This window comes from Sesamum indicum, linkage group LG10 (assembly GCF_026168435.1).
Source record: "Sesamum indicum cultivar Baizhima isolate 11 linkage group LG10, ASM2616843v1, whole genome shotgun sequence".
Taxonomy (NCBI): domain Eukaryota; kingdom Viridiplantae; phylum Streptophyta; class Magnoliopsida; order Lamiales; family Pedaliaceae; genus Sesamum; species Sesamum indicum.
In genome coordinates, this window is record NC_142666.1 from 3,109,959 (window position 1) to 3,129,604 (window position 19,646).

Here is a 19,646-nt window from a genome sequence, read left to right on the forward strand (position 1 = left end):
TAAAAAAGAAAAATAGTAATTGTACGTAAACTCCTTCCAAAAGTATAAAATTACACTTTTTCCCAAAAGAAGTTCCAAAGTTACATTTACATCCCTTCCAAAAATTTATTGTTTACACTTAGCCGTCTTTTGTTAAGGTTTGAATGAAAAATACTGACGTCAGCAAAATAATTACATAAAGTTTAATTTTACATCTTATTTAACATTCATGTGTAATAATTTTGTAATTATAAGGAAAAATATAATGATGTTGGCTTCCTTTATAAATACAAAAATATATATGGAATGTTAAATAATGGACAAAATAAAAAAAAATGCAATTTCTTTTGCTAATTTCAGTATTTTCGTCTAAACCCTAATGAAAATGAGTCAAGTGTAAATGTGAAGAGTAATCGCTCCTTCACTTCGTCAATTCGGACAAATATAAATAACCTATCTCTGAGTTCAGCTTTCGTCGGGTTTCTTGAATTGGGTCTGCCCTCTCGGCGTCAAGTGAAAAAGGGTTGAAATCCTCTCATGTCGTCTTAATGTAATACCCTGATGGACTCTGATTTCTAATTCAAGAAATTGTTTTCAATCCATCTTGATATAACTTATCTTATATCGTCAAATTGTATTATCGTTCCAGGACATCAAATAGGCGTTTGATAGCATGATACCAGTTGTTAAGACATTTCTTGCTACTGTGACTATTTATTATATGAATAGGCGTAGGTAGCGTATTGAAAACCTTTCTTATTAAAGTTTTTCTGTTCCGATATCTGAGCATTTCATAGTAAGTATCGTCTTGGAGAATCTTTGGAAGTCGTTTAATTATAATTTAAAAAAAAATAAAAAATTATAATTTCATATTTTAGAGAGGATCTGTCCAATTAATCCAAAAAAAAAATCATAATAATACTTTAATCAAATTTTAGGAAAAAGTCCCAAGAACTGATCAAAACATTGTCCGGTTGCCCGTCTTCCGAGTTTTAGCGTCAGTGCCGTAAAATGAGCTGGGAAGAGAAGGCCGCCGCCGCCGGCGTGTTGGTGGAGCTTCCTCTGGGCGACGCCGCGTCAAATTTCAGTCTAGAAAAAGCGGTGTGCAGCCACGGCTTATTCATGATGGCGCCCAACCGCTGGGACCCACACTCGAAAACCCTCAGGCGGCCACTTCGCCTTAATCCCGACGGTGACGAAACCTCGCTTATGGTTCACATTTCTCACCCCACTCACTCGGCTGATGCACTCCACCTCCGTGTTTTCGGCACGCACGCTCTATCGCCTCAGCAGCAGCAATCGCTGCTGGTAGGCTCTGTTCCTAGTTTACTTTGAATTTGTTTTATATAATTTTTATTATTTGATTAGTTAAGGGAAGTGCGACATGTGTTGTTATTTACAAGCCGTTTTGATGCTAGGTTTTAGTTTAATTATGCTGCTAACGGTTGATTCTGACTCTTTAATGGTGCTGGCAGATGCTTGCAATGAAGTTTATTGAGCTAAACAGCATTTGGTGGTGTACATTGTACCTCTGTGATTGTATAACGGTCGCAGCTAGACATTGTTTTATGTGGTTTTCGTAGAGTTCATTTTTTGTTTTTTTTTTTTCTTTTTTGGTTTTTATATGGTGAACTATCTATTAGTTTCATATGATACTTTATTTAGATTTCATATTTCTTTCAGTAGTATTAGGATCTCTATTTTGTAGTTTGTTTGAATCAAAATCTTTTGGACTTCAATTCACTAGAATTTCTTTGGCAGGTAGCTTATTTTCCCTTTCTTCAATGTATAACTGGGTGAATGCTTGATGCCCGTATGTGTTTATGTGCTCGCGCATATTGTATGTATGTTCATATGTATCTTTTTTGTATGTGTATTTGCTTGGTTTTGTTATATTGGTTAATTTCATTCAGACCATTCCTCCTTTTCTTTCTTTTTTGTGTGTGTGTGCAGTGTGGTTTGGTCTAATAGTTTAGTTAAATTTGTAGAGTCAAGTGAGAAGAATGCTGAGATTATCAGAGGCAGAAAATAGGAGGATGAATGAGTTCCATGAATTGCATAAGGAAGCAAAAGGGAGGGGGTTTGGAAGAGTGTTTCGGTCCCCTACATTGTTTGAGGACATGGTCAAGTGTATTCTTTTATGCAATTGCCAGTGAGTAACCTTCCCATCGTTTAAGTATGCATCTACTTCGTGTTATTGTTCTTTGATTTGCTGACAACACTAAAAGTTTTGGCAAACATCTGAGATTCAAGACTTGCTTTCTGCCAATAATACACTTAAGGAATGCATCCTACTCATAATCTAGCGACATGCGTTCAGCCTTATGCAGCAACACCTGGATTTGAAATAAGAAAATTGGGCAGAAAATATTTGGAGAATCATAACCGCTATTAGTGATCAAATATAAAAAAAAATTATCATTGTAGTTGTAGTCTGCAGAAACACCAGATATTTTGGAGCAAGTGTTTCTAATGTCTTAATTTGGCCTTTTGAGGATTAAGTTATAATCTTTCCCATTTTTTTGAATTTTAAGGATTAGCTGCTTATTCTTCAGATTAAGGGCACGGTATTTTGTATGATCAGCTAGTATCTGATTGGTTCATGACCCTTTGATCTCTTACCAAGAGAAACTGAGTAAAACTATTGTCTTACTGACTTTCAGTGCCAGTATTTATTTTTTAGATTTGTACTTGGAAGATTAGATATCAACAACACTTACATGTGAGGGTTACAAGTGGAAATGATTGTAGTGGAACTGTCATAATAGGAGCAGGATGGAACTACGTGAGCCAAGGTATTCAGAGGTTACAAGAAACAATACTGCTTCTGGGGGTTGTTCAACATTGACATGAGTGACTATAATATGTTTAGATGGAAAGCCATATCTGTTGATATGATGGTTATTGCCATGGTTGGGCTGGCGAATCTTGTAGGATTGTTTGCTTTCATACAGTGGATCACTAATCAATTCTTGTCAATACCTATCTTGTCAGGATGGATATGTCTCATCACCAAGATGATCTTTCTTGACACTTTTATGCTTGTAATATAATCTTAATTCATGAAGCTGAAGGAAGGTTGTATAAGATAATTAATGGATAGAGGCACTTGAATACTTAGATCCAGTTGAATATGCAGTAGTTTGAAGATTTTTTAGGATAAAATATAATAAGAAAGACAAGTAGAAAACCTCAGTTTGAAAGTTGAAGTCTCGTTTAATATTGCTTCCTAAAATCAGGAAGGTTAATTACATACCTGGCCTCAGGCTACCGACTTAACAGCTTCACTTTGTATTGCAGAATCTCTCTTATTGAATCTTCATTTATTGCAGAGTCGAGCATCTAATATTTTGTCTGTACTCTTCATACTCCTGATTATTGTATTTGTAGTTCTCCTAGTTTCAGCTTCATTAATCTCTTTGGTGTATTGATTCTAGTTAGTATATCCAAAGTTGCAAGCTTTTCCTTCTGCTTGTTCTTCAAACTGTGCATGATCTCTCTAGGAATTGGTTCTGGTCAAGTATGGCCTTTGAAAATTAAGTTGTTATAAGAGAACCATTTACCTGAACAATTTGTTATGATCTTCATACATGCAGGTGGTCGAGGACTTTGAGCATGGCTCAAGCACTTTGCGAGCTTCAGTTGGAATTGCAACATCCTTTATCCAGTGCAGCAAATGCGATGGCCGAAAATGGAACTATTTCGAGCTGTCAAACCACTGAAATGAAACATTTTGTTCCAAAAACACCTGCAGTAAAGGAATCAAAGAGAAGGCTTGGAGTTCGTAAATGTTCAATAAATTTAGAAAGCGGATATGCAGACATATTAGCAGTGGAAGCGGCTGAAAGAAAAACCAGTAGTGCTGAAATATCAGAGTGCTCCCAGGAAACGGGGAAACTAACTCCAACCTTCACATCACCAGATGTTAAGGACTTCCTTCAGAAAAGTGATTCTTGGCAGACTTCTACCAGTGATCTTCTGCCTCTAGAAGGGCCTGAAGGTAAACCTGATTCAAGTTTTGTTCCTGTTCTTCAGACTTTAGTAGAGACAGAAGGTTATGCCGGTACTGCGATTGGGAATTTTCCAAGCCCAAGAGAATTAGCTGGGCTTGATGTGAAATTTTTGGCGCGGCGCTGCAGTCTTGGCTATAGAGCAGCTCGTGTAATAAATCTTGCTCAACAAGTTATAGAAGGCAGAATCCCATTGACGGAGCTTGAATATGCGTGTGATACACTAAACTTATCCAAGTATGATAAGCTAGCCGAGAAGTTGAGAGCAATTGATGGATTTGGACCTTTCACATGTGCTAATGTGCTGATGTGCATGGGCTTTTACCACGTCGTTCCAACAGATTCAGAAACTATCAGGCATCTGAAACAGGTCATTTTTTCTTCTTTCATTTTCGCACCATCCGTCTAATTCATTTATTGCTATCTTCCAAAAATAATCCCTAAAATTTCTATCTATGATGGTGCAGGTTCATGCAAAAAGCTCCACGATTCAAACAGTTCAGGGGGATGTTGAAAAGATTTATGGGAAATATGCACCGTTTCAGTTCCTGGCTTACTGGTATGCAATTATAGTTAAAGGTTCTTTGCTGTTTAGATTCATATAACTGCAGTTCCACTTGGGATTTAAGTTTTCTTTCTGGAATTTTGATTTTAACAGGTCAGAAATATGGCACTTCTACGAGGAATGGTTTGGAAACCTAAGCGAAATGCACCATTCTAGTTATAAACTCATCACTGCTGCAAATATGAGACCGAAAACAAATAGAAGTAAGAGGATGAAATTGTCGCCAAAAGACATGAATGATGGTTGTACTAAAGGAATAGAGGCATGAGTGTTGCTCTTGGCTAGTTGTGTGTCTATCAGGTGTAATTGCTGCTTCTGCTTCTGCTTCTGCGTGTTTGCAGTTCCAGCCATTACACATATTTATCTTCATATGATCTTTCAAATCAGATTCCTGCACCACGCCTTTTACTTTCTATAGAACTATTGATGGCGCATTGTAAGTTCCCAAAATGATCTTCATGAGTGTGCAGGTATTCCGGTCATCACATCAGTTGTTTATTATGCATGCTCCTCCAGATGTAATTTCTGATTCAAAATTAAGCCGAGTAAAGCAGGATGTATGTTAGCTGTTATCACATGAACTTTTAACTGATTAGCTTCTGCAGCCATTTGGCGATAAAAACAGAGTGATCAGCGATCTGTTCATTGCCCATCCAGCATGCTCCCCAATTTCACGATTCAGTATACATGTCCAATATATGTAGTTTAGTGTATTAGAATGCCACTAAAATAATTATTAGATCAATGACTTTCAGCCGAGACTGGACCATATGATTCCAGCATAGACGAGTGCTGAGTTGGTGTAAAACCCAGATTTTGTCCAATTATGGCTGATCAAAGTCAGACAAGGCCAAGCATCAAACAGAAAGCCAAGGTATATATACTTGACAGAAAGGTGTTAAGAGGCATGTCGGCTCAGTTAAGCAAACTTTGAATACATCATTAAAGCGACACGCAAAAGGTCTTATACACAGACGAACATCATACGAGCGCCAAGTTACTAGTAAATAGTTCCTAAATATCCACACCTGCTCGTTCAGTATTTGACATGGTTAAAACACCAGGTACTTGTGTGTAAGTCCTACTTATCATGTACAAAAAGGTCGACCCAAATAACATACATACTGACCATTGGGATAGTTTCCAAAAGCAGTGTTCCAATCAAAAGACACTAACTAATATCATACCTGGTACTAATTCAGTTGCTGCATTGTTTCTTTATAACCCGCGATTGATCATCATGCCCACCATTTCACCACGATTGAATCGGGTATTTTCGATCCTAACTCAATCGGGTTTTGCGGATTTTTTTTATTCTTTTTAAAATTTGGAGTATAAGGTAATTCTATCCCTAATTTTTAAAAGTCAAGTTGAATGTCAGATAGTACTCCTCTACTCAAAACACCTGATTGGGTATTCGATATGTAAAAATAATATTTTATTTTATTTTATTTCTCCTTTTCTCAATCTTCTTTTTTCTACTTCTTCTTATTGAAACAAAACAAAGGCTTTCAAAATAGCCTTTCTTTTTGTGCTAAGAAGCTGAACAATTTTTATTTAAAATAGCACATTTTTTGTGCCTCTTTTGTTATAGTTATATTAAAAAAAATTTGGGTTCGAATTGAGCAGCAAAAATTTCAGGTACCCCACCGGAACCCACAAAACCAACTCGACGCACACCCCTAGCTGGAATTTGCAAATGTTGAGAAAAAAGAAATGAGTCCCGTACAAGCTTTTTTTTTAATTTGAAGTTTTTATTCCCATCGGGCAATTTCTGCTGCATGGAAATAAATTTTTGTTATGTATCTTTTGCATTTTGGCGTTTTAGTTTTTTATCTTATTAAAGTATCAAATAAGTCCTGTAACTTATATTTTTTCGCAATTTTGATCCATTAAACTGACCAATAGAAACAAAAGCCCCAAATTGAAAAAAGCACATGTCTTTCTTTGGCAACATTTGCAAACTCATGCAATTGAAAGACAACAATCGTAAAATATTAAAGAGTTATACGACCCATTTGTTATTCTAAAACGATAAAGGACTAAAACGCTAAAATGTAAAATAAAAATTGCAACTAAAAAAAGTCGGATGGGATAGCTAAGAAGAAGTCGTGATTACATAAAAACCTCTTACGGAAACGCTTACTCCTGAAAAACACCATAAAAAGCTTCATGAAATACAACATACAAGAAGTAGATTGGACTTGAACAAGTTTCATCCATTAATTCGCACGAGCACATACAGATCACTGCTTCCCGGGTTCATCCTTTACATTAAAATGTACACCAGCTTGTAACTCTTGTCGATTTGATTGCTGCATAACCATAAAAGTAACATTATGAAGCATTCAGATTGTTCGGATAAATAATACACTAGCAATGTGGATGAATATCAAGCAGATTAAAAATGGGATAACGAGCTCGTGCGAAAGAATGGGGTCGGTTATATCGCATAGTCAATTAATAATATCAGACGCGACGAAGATATGCCCACGAAGTTACAAGAGAGAGTTGCACAATGAGTAGGCACTATAAAGAATGAAGTAGACAGTAGTAGAAATAAGAAACGTCACCTCAGTCAACCCTTGCCTCAGGTGGTGTATCAGGCTGCTTTCCAGGCATAGCATCTTGAAAAGCAGGATGCTCGTTGTATGATTCGTTAATCTTGGACAGGAGGGGAAATTCATTCTGCCCATTTATCGAGAAGCAAAAGTTATTGGAAGAAAGATTCAGGCTTACGAACATAAAAATGCATGACGTATGCACAGGAATTTCTTGCTTTCTTTGCTTGAAGGGAAAACGACGCATTCACGGATTTCACGTTTGAGTCAATATATGTCAACGTACGCAGATGCAAAAACTAGAAATCGTTTGATTTATAACTTGAAAAAGGTGGGTGGAAATTAAGCTTATGAAATGACCAAAATGAGATTTTTCCTAGGTTCCCAATCATATGACAACAGATTCAAGAAGAGGCGATAGACTTCACTATATGTTGAAGGGCTTTAACGGAAGCCTACCATGTCAAGATTGAATCTTCTGACTGCGCCATCAATCTGAGGTGCCAAAAATAGATCAGCCTGCAAAGTGATACACAACAATCAAACATTCCGAACTTCTACGCTATAGCATGAATAATTGCAACACAAGATACTGCCAAACTGAATTTCACATCAAACATCCAACAGAAGAGACCGATAAACTGGATTTTGCAATAATTTACGGGAATGCGTATCCTATATGATGTGTATTACCTTTTATGATATCATATCATACCGATGTTTTTTACCGCATATATACACTTATGATTGAAAATATTCGACAAATACCACCACCAACAATCTATTATGTACTTTAGTTTTCAATGGGTGCAGGGGATGATACATAAACTTTGACTACCTAAGTACGAAGTAGAAAAGTAACAAACCAGGAAAGGTTCATCTCCGGTAGCATACTTGCCAGCATGGTTTTCCAATAGCTTCTCCAGAGCTGCACTTTCATTTCGAATCAATTGAGCGGAACAAGCTCCAGTAAACAGACATGACATTGCAACAATACAAGTGATTTTCTTACGGATTTTCAGGTACTGCATCCGAGCTTCTATTACTTATTTCAATCATATTAACCAATGTTTCATGACTCAAGCACTTGTTGTCAATACACTGGAAATATTCTAATTTATAACATAACAAATTCAAATACCTAGAAACTGAAATCAAATTTTTACTTGAAGGACTTCTTTTATCAAAGTCAAAGCAATCTACCAGGATACGTTAAATTGTAACAAATTCATACTGCTAATGGCAAAATAGTTCTTTAGGTAATTAGATGAATTCAGACTCAGCAAATTTCCGAAACAAACAAGCAAAAGTCTACAAGTTCCAAATTTCAGTGGAAGTAATCACCAAATGATTATATGATAAACCAGAAAGAATGTCTTTTGGTCAACTTCCACATACAAGTATGACTTACAACAACACATATGCTCCTCAGTTGGCAAACAAATATGATGGCTACACTGGGAGAAGCAACAAGGACTTTTTATATTATCCTATTTCCAGTTATATTTGCCAACAGATGTAAGATTGATTAAGCATAATTTTGTGTCTGAATACTTTCCCATTCTTCACTATGGTTCTTATTTCTCCCATATTATGTGAATAAGAAAAAATGACAGCATAAGCAGAAAATTTCAACATTTCTAGGACATTGAGTATAATAGGAAAATGGACTTTAAAACCGAGATTTTTCATCTCCAGGACAGAGATCAACGAAGTTGACTGAATTTCTAAGTTACCTCAATGAAAAATATTGCCATAAGAAATAAGTGACAAAGAACATACTACTCGTGATTACTTCACATGGCTATTTCTCGACTATCGTTCATTGATACTAGGCAAACATAATTCATTAGTTCCACATCATTCTATGCTTGCTGTTTTCTTTTAATTCCCGCCTGTTGAATTGCATCAAGAATTAAGAATTAGACGATATGTCATAACATTGAACTATAAGATGTCTTTGTGCCTGTATCAAGAACGTTAATTACTACCATATCCTTATGCTAGAAGGCATAGAGTCGAAGCATACCAGTAAATCCTTTTCGTATATGATGTTGACACCAAGCAAGCATCTCATCAGGACCAAGTTTTTCCTTGATATATCCCTGAAATTTAAGGAAATAGAAAAGTTGCCTAAGTCATTTACATCTATAACCAGAATTTTTTAAGTTGGGAATATGAGTAGGAATCAAAGGGTGATTATACACTCACTATGATAGGTATATTCTGATAAGGCTGTATGCTTGCATACACAATATTTGCTGCCTACAGTGACCAAGAGAAAGAGAAATCCAATTAGAATTTAGAAACCCAGTAAACGCATACTGGAAAGGTGCCTTAAATAAAGAAGTGTGTTAATCCAACAGGGAATCTGATTATTAATTAGTAAAAATTTTGATTTAAACTCCTTAGATTACTGAAGGAATAGAGATCAAGAACAACTAAAGAAGAAAGAATGAAGTCATATGTCCTGTGAATGCTGAGTATTTATTTCTCATGTCTGTTTGTTCTGTTGATGATTGAAGAGATTGGAGCATTCAACTACTCCTGCAAAGTATAAGTATATGCATTGGGAAAGAACATCACCACTAAGCAATACAAGCATATTTCCTGAACAAGTGTAGAATCTAGATCTCCAAAATACTATAAGTTTATGATATTTTCACTTATATCCAAGCCACGTGGGCAGCTGCACGTGCTTGACTCTATTTGGTCCATTCTTGGAAACTTACGTAGACGGTCTTCTTTATCCTTGTCCCTGCAGTAAGAGAAGGTATTCTACCAAGAACCTCTCCAGATGAACAGAGAAGGGCTGAGAAACAATTCATCAAATACTTGCTTAGGTCTCTACCAAACTCAACTACTCTTGGACCATCAATTTCCTCGCCCAGAGCTCCAGACAGCATCTTGTTGCTAGTAGCCCCCATGTCAGTACAGTTTCCTTGTTATTTGGATAGTTACAGATAACAATTCATCCAAAACCCACCTACCCCCACCCTCAAACAAAGGAAAAAATATATCTTTTCAACCAAAAAAAGTTGTTGTTTTGCCATTCTCCCCAACAAACTTGGCAGACAATTTGAAAGTGCTTCTCTTGTAATTCACATCGAAAATTCATATTCATGCACATGTTCTGAAAGCATCCTATATCATAATTCTTATAGGGAGAATTATAGGAGAAATCACAAGAGAGTTTCATTGACCTGATAATGCAAGGCTTTTTTCTGAATATTCTGAGGCAACAATGGGTGTTGAGGATACTTCTCTTCTAAATACTGCACCATTAACAATCCATCATCACTCTATTACACAATCCTAACATCCAAAGCAAAAGAGTTGCATATAAAGAGTACTGTTATAAATAAGAAAACTTGCCAATAAGATAGCAAAAGAGTCTGCAACAGTGATATCACCATCCACAAGCACAGGTACGTATCCAAGCGGATTAAGCTTCAAAAACTCTGAGTTCCCAACAAATATGCCACAAAGTGTTTGCATAATCATAATGATGTCATGAGCAAATGATCCACTTAAAGATGAAACCAAAAGCAAAATAAAGATAATAAAGAAAAGACTCAAACCAGGAGTTTTGTTTTCTCCTTTAAGCAAGTTGATGGCTATGTACTCATAGTCCAACCCTGTCAATTTCCCAACATTCCAAGAACCAATTCTTGGTAAATTAGGAAAACTCATAATGGGTTCTCAAGAAAACAACCAAAATACTCATGAATCAAACACAAATGGACCTTTCAGATTGAGAGCAATTCGAACGCGGCAAGAGCAAGAACTCCGCCAGTAGGAATAGAGTTTCAGCTTCTTTGACGCCTCACCACCGCCACTTGCCTAAAATTCAATCATCAGTATCTCAAGATTATGTCGAAATTTTCCAAGAAAATTTGATATATACAGAAAGAGCAGAGTGTCAGAGAATCACCATGATCAGACTGACTTCAAACTGCCCACTGATTTCTCCTGTGTGTGATTTTAAATGAGAGTTGATTATTAGCGGAATGGGAGAAGATACTGATGCGACTTTGAAAGTGAAAAGCAACAGAAATCCGGTGTCTTATCCAAGAAAGAAAGACGTCACCTCGTACGTTTGTTGCCGAGTGCTGACAAATTTCTACAAGCACGCGATGTGCAAAATTGAGAAAATTGCAAATTTAATTTTGTACCATAATTTAGGATTATTGCAATATTACTATTATGGTCTAAAAAATAGTTTAAAAAATTATTATAGTAGTGTGGTCAGTAAAATTAGGCGCCTATACATGACCGATGTGGGATAAAGAAAAAAAACAGAGAGATAGAGAGAAAATGGTGGGCAAAAGACAATGAATATAATGTTGTTACCCCATGTCAAAATTGTAATATAAATTAAAAAATAAAGTGAGAAAAAATAAAGAGCAAACAACCTCTTTATAAAACAAAATATGGGCAAAACACCCTCATATCATGGGTGCACTACACACGTAGATTTTTATTTATTTATATTTCTATTTTATAGTTAACTAAAAATTTAAAAAAATAAAATTAAATAAAATCGACAAGTGTTGTGGGTCCAGGACATGGGAGTATTTCACTTATATATTTTTTTCATAATGGACTACTTTACAGTTTATTTCAAAAGTTTCATATTTCTAAGTGTGTACATAATTTTTTAATATTAGTTAAAGTAAATTTTCAGCAAATTTATTATTTAATTTATCTGAAATTAAACTAAATGAATGATGACAACCAAAATATGACATACAATGTAAAGTTACATTCTTCTTTATGAGGAAAGCTTATTTTGAAACAAGTTGGCAGCTCATTTACAAACTGTATTGTCCAAAGAATATAATGTTGGCTTGGTACATTACATACATGCATAAACAATATACCATAATTTTTGGGGAAAAAATATGGGGTTGTCCCCAGTCACTTGCTTCCAAGCCAGTTGACCGGTGCCGGCCGGAGCTCTAACTGCAACCACTCCTGGCATTCGTCGTTTCTCAGGATCTTTTCAAGATTGACCAATACATTATATATAATCTCTCCATGGTTAGACGGCCGAAAGAAAATGCCGGAAGTAGACTCATGGCTTCCAAGGAGCTGGTGGAGGTGGTGGCGTAGGGAACATGGGCGGTACGGCTGAGAAGATTGTGTTCTTGTCAATCGTCATGCTTGTGTCGCCAGATAGAGCAACAAGAGCCGCAACAAGCCCAGCGTTGCCGGCAAGAGTGGGTTCTGTGTAGTTGTAGTTTGTACGCACATCGTGGAAACCATCGTGCCTGTCGGGGCCAGCAACCATGGCTCCAACAATAGTGTTGGGATTTGGCTTTGATGTGTCCCTCCACTTCCATCCTCCCTTGCAGTTATACTTGACCTTGTTCTTAGGAACCGATGCACCTCGATGGTGGACACGTTTTGGGTAGTGATTACCAAAACCGACGACATAACTCATCTTTCTAGGATTTTTACCGAGGATGTAATTCATCTGGGAGGTGAACCGACATACAAGTTACATACTTGAAAATAAGTAATTGCCTATACCTGTAAATGCACAATTCAGAGAATATGGCATGTCTGTTACCTGAGTCTGTGCAAATTCACGGAGGACATCGGCCGAGTAGAAATGGGGCCCACAGTACCACCCAGGTGTGTCGGCAGCTTTCATGTAATCACTAAACAGCGTAGCCAGGAAAGCTGCATTGACTACATACTGAAGAGGCTGAGGTGCTCCGTGATTCAACTGGATCATGCCTCCTGTGCAAGTTGCCGGAAATTTTTGTTAAAGGAGACTGAAATATTTGTTCTCCAAACATTGCACAATAGCAAAATTTATTACCTCTTGTTCGGTTAAATGATGTATAGTATGGTAGGAACGAGCACATGAATATGCTGGTCTGGTTGTGAAATGTAGTCAATATTTCTTCGTAAGGATAGCCAGGACTGAGGAATAATCTTAGACGACTCAGGAGCACCTACATAGAGAACAAATCATTTGACCAACAATCAGGAAAAGCTCTTGGCACCAATTTGAAACTAGACTATTGCACATCTTTTAGCAAAAGTTTCCAAGCTAGATTACATTATATTGGGCTATTAGTTTAATTTATCAGAAACGCAAATGTACAATTCACCACATCTGTTTCAAGACACGAAAGCAGCAAATGCGAGATTTGGCCATATTCATTTTGAGAAGACAATCCACATAATGGAACGGAGAAAAAGGTTTCATGAAAGCGAATCCATATAAAAAAGCTGTGTATTTAGACAGGCTTAAAATTGATCATACATAAAAACCCAAGTCACACACCATAGAAAAACAAAACCACACATCTTTATTCAACTTACTTGAGCTCCAGCAAGCTTATTGTCCCAGCTTAGTACACCATAGTAAGGGCCTCCCCAAAAAGCACCGGCATGTTTGGCAAGACCAGGAGTTGTAGCCAGCTGAAGGTAGCTAGAATTCCCCGTAGCATAATAAAGCCAAGTTGCACCCCACACAAACTCATCCCAATAACTCGTGGAATTATAGAAAATTGCAGCCTCATTACCCGAACTGTATCTGCCACGCTGATCCCTAGAAAATTTAAAGAGAGTCTTGGCACCATGTACAAGCTTTTGTGAATAGACCTTGTTGTCCTTGAAAACAATTGATGCAGAAGCCAAAGCAGCAGCCATCTCAGCAGCAAGATCTGAACAACTATGACATTCAGTAACAGGTCTATCATAATCAATGTCCTCCGGCCGCATCCAACAGTAGTGGTCATTGGGGTCAGACCCTCCTGTGGTATCCCCTTTGCCGACCTGCCAGGAGGAAATTATGGATCCATTAATACTCATGTATTGCACGTAGCCACAGAACCAACCAAAATATGTAAACTTAAGCTGTGAAAGATAATCTTAAGAAAGTAAATTAGCAAGCATGGACACTTGATAACAGGAGCTGTCAAGTGGAAGCAAGCTGTCAGATGCCAAGTGAAATGATTAATGTCTCTGTTTCTACAAATAAACTGAGAGACAATACATTAACAAGCTAGAAGAAAATTATAACAGAGATGCAGAGTAAGATATAATCTGGTAAATACCAATTAATCTGAATACACGGTTTAGAACTGGAATTTCTTTGAATGTTACCAACAAGTCTTAGTATTTACCTGGGCCACAATTCGATCTATCGTATCAGCAGTGGAATTGAACGTCTTGAGGAAGTAATCAGTACCCCACTTGATAATATCTTTGACATGGTTAAGCTCTCCAGCTGCTTCATACTTTGCACTATATTCTATAACGCTCCAACTCAACATAGTCATGGCAAAAGATTGTGGGAAGTTGAACTTGATTGCATCTCCGGCATCGTAATAGCCACCAGTCAGATCTTTAAACAGAGTTGAAGAATCAGACTTCCCGTCATTTAAACATGAGTTTCCCCTCCATGAGACGTTATTGTGTTTTGGTAGTTTTCCAGCTGTAAGTGGACATTGAGATTAGACAAAGTGCAGCATTCATTTAAAGAACTTAGACAAGCAATGAACTAAAGAACTGCAGGCTACTTCACGAAATATCACATCATCCATGTAAACTCTCCAAATTTCATTTCTTGCTATGCAGAAAGAGGCTTCCTTCAGATCTGAGACTAAATACGGTGCCCATAAACATTCTTCTGCACATCACCTATCTTGAGGCAACATATATTAACAAAAATATAATAATTTTCAGAAATTCAACTCTTTGTCCCAATTGACTAATTCAGCATAAAAAAATAATATGGTATCCAACATCGTAGCAAGCTCGTCAACACCGACACATCCATGCTCATCAAGCATTTTCTTTAAGCTGTCTTTCCTTCTATTTTTGCAAAATCTGTAGTTTTCGATATTAGAATTTAGTAATCTAATGGATGAGAAAATTACCAAAAGACAAATCCCAGTTATGATCTATACCACATCTACATTAATTGAACCATTTCAAATTTCTCATCATAATCCACTCCACCACCATATACCCTAATTCATCAGATCCAATTTGTTCCAAACAATAGTATTCATGAGATGCCAACGTAAAATCAAGATAGTAAATTCAAGAGTGTTTATTAGTAAGAATTACATACAGCGCTGCGCATTGAAGAACATGAGGGCCTTGTTCAGCGCCAGAGTATAATTATCCGGTGGCGGCGGGCGGTGGTGGTGGCGTGGCACCGTCTTAACGATCAATGTAACAAACCCCGCCAAGAACCCGGCAGCCAGAATAGTCCCCACAGTCCAGACAAAGATCTTCCTGCTGACAATAATGCAGCCCAGATCCACATACTTCTTCTTCTTCTGCTCCCCGGGGCCGAGCAGCCAGCTCTGCTGCGTCTCGTCCAGCGGCCGAGACAGCGCCGCCCTGTCGTAGTCCTGCAGGTTCCTACTCCTGTCGTCGTCGGTGGCGGAGTCAGCCGCGATCTCCAGCGACCCTCCCCACGGATCTCTACCATACATACTCATCTTGATCCAAGATTCTTGTTCTGTAAGCTCATGCACCGAAAGATTGAAGTTTGATGAAATGGGTGTGGAAGTGTGGTGGACTTATAGAGACTGGGGAGCTACACTGGCAATAATGGATTTGGTGGGCTGTGATGTTGCTGTATTTAGTGCATGTATGTATACATACATACATATATATATATATATAGTCGGTGTGTGTTTTATTTATTGGCGACGACAATAATCTGCGTTTTATTAATAATGTTTTAGCTAATGGTTATATGTAAAAGTTGAAATTTCACGAATAAGCTCAAAATTATGACTTAAATCACACGGGACGTGTGGTTATGTCTAATTTTATGTGAATATTTGTATTATTTTATATTAGTTATTATAATTTATTTATCAATAAGGTAAATTACATCAATACTTCATGAGGTTTGACATAATTACAAATACATTCCTGTTAGATCAATAATTACATTTACCCTCATTGAGATTTGTTCCGTCTTACATTTAACTCCATCGTTAGGGTTCTCTTGAATTTATCATATGTTATTTCCAAAATACGCATGATAAAAAAATTTGACTATGATTTGACCAAATCTTAAGACGAAAATGATCTTTGAATCAAATTGTAGCGTTTTAAATCATTAAGGGGATTAAATATTATAATCTCACGTATTTTGTACTTAAATATAATATTTTATTTTTTTTACTAAACTAGCTATGTTATTTGTCCATTAAATATACGGCGATTATCTTATATATTAGGATGAATTACATTCACACCCCCTAAAGTGTACTATAATTATAAATACATCATTGTTAGATAGAAAATTATATTTACCTCCCTAATGAAGTTTTGTTTAAGGAGTTTCTAGTTTTTCAAATTCTTTTTTTTTTTTTTTTTGCGAAATAAATGAAAGATGTCTTTGTATTTTCACACTTTTTTTTTTTGCAAGCATTGTAAGGTTTTAGAAACCTCAATGAGTGTCAATGTAATTTTTTATTTAATAAGAATGTATTTGTAATTAAACTAAATCTCATGAAATGTAGATATAACTCACCCTAATATATAAAATAATCCCCGCAATATTCAATGTACAAAGGGAGTGTTTGTCCGTACTTTAGAAAAGCGTTTTTCAGCTTCTGGCTCCAAAAAAGCACTTTTAAAGTATTAGGAATATCAGCTTCTGCTTTTGAAATGGCTAAAAAAAATATTTTTATGCCAAAAGCTATAAGCGCCTTGAGCGGTGCTTCTAGCTGCTTTGGCTTTTATGTAAATAAATCCAACTTTATATTTTACTATTTTATCCTTATTATAATAATCTTAACTCAACTTTACTGTTTCTAATTTATTTCTAAAACTGTATATTTAAAGTTGATATTGGAGTTTTCAAATAACTTAAATTTTAACAATAATTAAATTTACACTTTCACATATTTAATATTTTAAGTTTCTTTTTTTTTTATATTTCATGTGTTGTATCATCTAGTTGTATTATTTCGTAAACATATTATTATTTGATTAGTTAATAAATTAATTATTTTTTGCAATCATGCAAATTTTATCATTGTGCATAAATCAATGATTATATTAATTAGTGGGAGCATTATTAAATTAAGTATATTTTTATAATATTTTTAAAAATATAAATATGAAATATTTATAATCGAAAAAAATTATGATTTTTTGTGGCAAAATAATTAATAGTGACAAACAACAAATGAAATAATAAGCAAAAAGATAGTATATTTTTAACACATAGGGACAAAACAATCTTTCATCAATTAAGTTTATTTTCAAAGTGATTTTTCTCCAAACAATATCTAATTCAAACACTACTCACTTTTGGTTGTGCTACAACTTCTGACTTTTTGAACAAATATCACTTCTTTAAAAGTAGAAGTTTTTGCAAACACTCATAAAATCAACTAATTTAGCAAAAAATAAATAAAATACCATATTTAAGTACAAAGTATGTGAGATCATGACATTTAACTCCCTTAATATTTTAAAACATTACAATTTGGTCCCAGAAAAGGCATTTGAAAAGTTGGTCAAATCATAGTCAATTTTTTTTTTTTTTTTTTTTTTGCGAGCATTTTGAAAATAACATGGTATAAATTCATCATAACCCTACTAATTGAGTTAAATGTAAGACAAGACAAACCTCAATGAAGGTAGATGTAATTTTTTTTTTTTTATCTAAAAGGGATGTATTTGTAATTATGTCAAAACTCATGGGGTGTTGATGTAATTTACTGTTATCAATAGTAATCAATAAGCATTAGTTGAATTGAAGTATTACTTTCCAGATTGAATTGTTGTAGTTTATTTACCATTATTACTAAAAAAACGATCTACTAGAGAAATTTTAGTCCAGATTCGGTTCAATCGAACTTGAACCAATCACATGACAAATGCAATATACTTGCCGTATAATTAGTGTACAATTTAAGAAAAGTGTCAATCATATAGCAAGTGTAATACACTTGCTATGTGATTGGTTTAGTTCGATCAAACTTGATTCGAACAATAATTTTTCTATATTTAGACAAAAAAAAATTTGATTTTGTGAAAAGTGTTCAGAGCCCGTCTATGTTGAAGTAAACGATCCCTTTCAAATTTATTCCAAACAATTCTATATTAAAAAAATAAAATTTATTAATATTCTATAAAATATAATACACGATAAAAAAATAATAAAAGATTTAAAAAAATTATAACGTTGAACCACTCAAATAATTTCAATTATTGTTATTAAAGATTATAATTTTTTATTTTTAAAATCCATTAATTTAAACACAATATTAAAGAATTGGTCGATGAGGGTGACCAATCCACCACACGACACGGATAGTTTATCCAATTACAAGTATTTTTGATAGGTTTCTTTTTGTTTAATTTTAGTACAAAAAGAGTATGGTTGATTTTAATTATTACCAAACAATTTACAATTAACAAATCTGTCACATAAACTTTTGAAACAAAATAACACATCCTTGTCTCCTATGCGATGCCTCAATGATTGAAAATTCAATATTTCATAATTAATATATTGGGTCCAAAATTTATTTGACACGGTGTGTGAACAAGTGTGTGCGTGTCTGGAAGAAAATAATTGATTATTATAATTAAATTTTTTGTTCAGATTGTGTAAAGTATTTATGTCTTTTAGATAATTACACATATATTAAGAAAAAACGTTAATATTATTTGCATAAATCATTCCTGATTTTTAGAAAATTACGCATCCACAAAAAGAGAAACGTCAACATCATTATACAAACTACATATGCTTTTTTTTATTGTCAAGGATGATTTTCGCAAAAGACATAAGTGATTTATGCAAATAAATCATAAGTTAGATAATGTACGATAAGGGTCGAGTACTCGAGCTCCCTATAGATCAAGCTCCACGATCCTATTTGATAATCCCAGATGTATGATGGTCCCTGAGAAGTGAAAAACACGTTAGGCTAATCGGGATGGTTCCCGACAAAAATCCTCAAATGTTTAAGTAAGCCCAATTTCGATATGATAAATAAAAATTTGGACTAGTAAATGAGATAACAAATATAAATGTGTCTCACCATAAATACAGTAGTATTGGGGTATTTTATACGGCCATATGTTCATTTAATTTAATTTGGAATGATAATGGAAGTGAGTGTTATGATAAAATTGCAACTCGAGGGAGTTAATTATTATTAAATAACTTTTGAAAATATATATGTACTTAATGAAGAAATTTGAAAATATGAAATTTTTTTTCTCCCCTATTAGCAGTTGGGTACATTCGATAAGTATACGAAACTAAACAAATAAAAATAATATATACGTGTGAAAAAAAAAAGCACGATACTTTTGTTATAATAGAATCAAGAAATAAAATTACACTAAAACAGTCAAAAACACACTTGATATTATGGATAATTTAAATTTTGTTATATTTGTAGTCAAATAAATTTGGGGATAAAATAAATCATTGTCAAGATGAAAGGATTGCTGGAAAATAATTAATAAATAATAAAATAATCCCGCATATACAAAATTTATAAAAAAAGAAAA

At 35.0% G+C, this 19,646-nt stretch overlaps 3 protein-coding genes across 3 annotated transcripts; 1 reads left to right on the plus strand and 2 right to left on the minus strand.

Annotated features, from left to right (window-relative positions):
* The first annotated feature begins 905 nt into the window (after positions 1–905).
* LOC105172486 (uncharacterized) lies at positions 906–5,039 on the plus strand. The gene is made up of 5 exons (XM_011093933.3): positions 906–1,287; positions 1,968–2,131; positions 3,576–4,359; positions 4,457–4,548; positions 4,648–5,039. The coding sequence occupies exons 1-5, from the start codon at positions 991–993 to the stop codon at positions 4,820–4,822; spliced, it is 1,512 nt and encodes a 503-aa protein (XP_011092235.1). The 5' UTR covers positions 906–990; the 3' UTR covers positions 4,823–5,039.
* A 1,584-nt stretch (positions 5,040–6,623) lies between these two features.
* Positions 6,624–11,208, minus strand: LOC105172485 (glutathione S-transferase 2). The gene is made up of 11 exons (XM_011093932.3): positions 11,050–11,208; positions 10,862–10,958; positions 10,697–10,753; positions 10,491–10,576; positions 10,319–10,390; positions 9,327–9,380; positions 9,145–9,220; positions 7,982–8,043; positions 7,575–7,634; positions 7,128–7,242; positions 6,624–6,869 (listed from the first exon to the last, which is right to left on the minus strand). Exons 1-10 carry the CDS (start codon positions 11,050–11,052, stop codon positions 7,129–7,131), a joined length of 681 nt encoding a protein of 226 aa, XP_011092234.1. The 5' UTR covers positions 11,053–11,208; the 3' UTR covers positions 6,624–6,869; position 7,128.
* A 652-nt stretch (positions 11,209–11,860) lies between these two features.
* Positions 11,861–15,737, minus strand: LOC105172484 (endoglucanase 25). The gene is made up of 6 exons (XM_011093931.3): positions 15,214–15,737; positions 14,261–14,571; positions 13,455–13,910; positions 12,946–13,081; positions 12,691–12,863; positions 11,861–12,594 (listed from the first exon to the last, which is right to left on the minus strand). The coding sequence occupies exons 1-6, from the start codon at positions 15,587–15,589 to the stop codon at positions 12,193–12,195; spliced, it is 1,854 nt and encodes a 617-aa protein (XP_011092233.1). The 5' UTR covers positions 15,590–15,737; the 3' UTR covers positions 11,861–12,192.
* Positions 15,738–19,646: the final 3,909 nt, after the last annotated feature.